At 36.4% G+C, this 1,460-nt stretch overlaps 1 protein-coding gene across 1 annotated transcript in view; it reads right to left on the reverse strand.

Moving 5' to 3' along the window:
- The window catches only part of LOC107647006, a 7,301-nt gene extending 6,842 nt beyond the window's left edge, over window positions 1–459 (reverse strand). Inside the window, exon 1 of the mRNA XM_021105553.1 lies at window positions 318–459. Coding sequence (XP_020961212.1) covers window positions 318–459 — 142 coding nt within the window. The remainder of the gene's footprint in view (window positions 1–317) is intronic.

The raw sequence follows: 1,460 nt of genomic DNA on the forward strand, positions 1-1,460 counted from the left end.
TTATAAATTATAAATATTTGGATATTTTATTATTTAAATTTTATAACTTTAATAATTTGATTACTCCTAATTTTATTAAAAATACCTACTATATACTCTATACCCTAATTTTATTAAAATTTTTAAATAAAAATCTAATTTATCCCACTCTCCAAATCCTAACCCTAACCTAACCCTTTTTTCCCTAATTTACAGACACACACTCAACCCTTCACCGTATACACACATACGAAAAGAAAAGGAAAGAAAAGAGATAGGTCGGAGCTCGAGGGGGGAAGAAGGAGAAAGAAAGAGAGGGAAAAAAGGGGAGATGGCACTGGTGGGTGTCACTGCTACCGTCGCCGTCGCCGTGTCGCCGTCGGGAGAGTCATAACGCGAGCAGAGAGAGAGACGAGCTCGCGAGGGGAGAGAGGAAGTAGTGCCGTTGCCACTGGAAGGGAGCCCTCCAGCCCTCGTCATTGCCAGCTCCGTTGCCGATGTCACCATTGGAGCTGCGCGAAACCGTCGTCGTCGTCGTCACCATCCATGCTTCTCCTCATCGTTTGTGGGTTGACACCTCTCCTGCTTCTGTTGTCACGCCGTCATCTGCCCCTCTGGATGTCGCTACTTTTGAATCGCGCCCTGTCACTGGTTCTCTAATTAGGTAACTCAAGTGTCTCTTGTTCGGTGATTTTAATTGATTTGATTTCTATTTTGATTTGGATATTGATTTGGTATAATGCTGCCTGTTTTGGTCCCTAGTTCTCTGGTTGGAAGTACATTTTCTATTTCAGTCACTGATTCTCTGGCAGAAAATTCATTTTCTGTTTTGATTACTGCTCTGTTTTGGTCGTTGATTCAAATAGAAAAACATTAATACTGTTTTGGCTAAAGCTATTCAATGCAAATAAAATTGATTTTATTGTTAATTTTTGGATGTCATAGACCAAAAAAAGTTTTTTTGATTCAGTATATAATTGTTGATTTCTTGATGGACTTGTTAAGGTCACCGTCCTTTCTGAGTTTTTGATGGTGCTATGGTGCTGATTTTTTTTTAATTCTAAACTTTGACAGAATAATGTTGTTGCAGTTTCTGTTGTTAAATTTTTTATTTCTATAATTTTTATGAAACTGGAATAACTGTTGATGGTTAATTTTAATGATTCTGAAATGATTTTATTGATGGTGCTATTAAAGCTAGTGATGAAAAGTAGGAGCAATTAGAGTTCAAGAAAGCTTAAGATAGTGTGGCTTATTTGTCAAGTTGTTATTCAGTTTGTTATAAATTTTTTAGGGAGCCTTTAGCTTTATTATTAACAGTCTCCCTCTATCTAAGTCTAATACTCATTGTAATCAGTTAGTATTTTTACTCCTTGTCAATTTTTTAGTTAATTCAGTTTTATTTTTCCGTTCTTGCTATACTTCTCTATTTCCAAACTCTGCATCTCTATTGCTTCTGCATCTCTATTTCCAAAATCTCT

Source organism: Arachis ipaensis, chromosome B06 (assembly GCF_000816755.2).
Source record: "Arachis ipaensis cultivar K30076 chromosome B06, Araip1.1, whole genome shotgun sequence".
NCBI classification, from domain to species: Eukaryota; Viridiplantae; Streptophyta; class Magnoliopsida; order Fabales; family Fabaceae; genus Arachis; species Arachis ipaensis.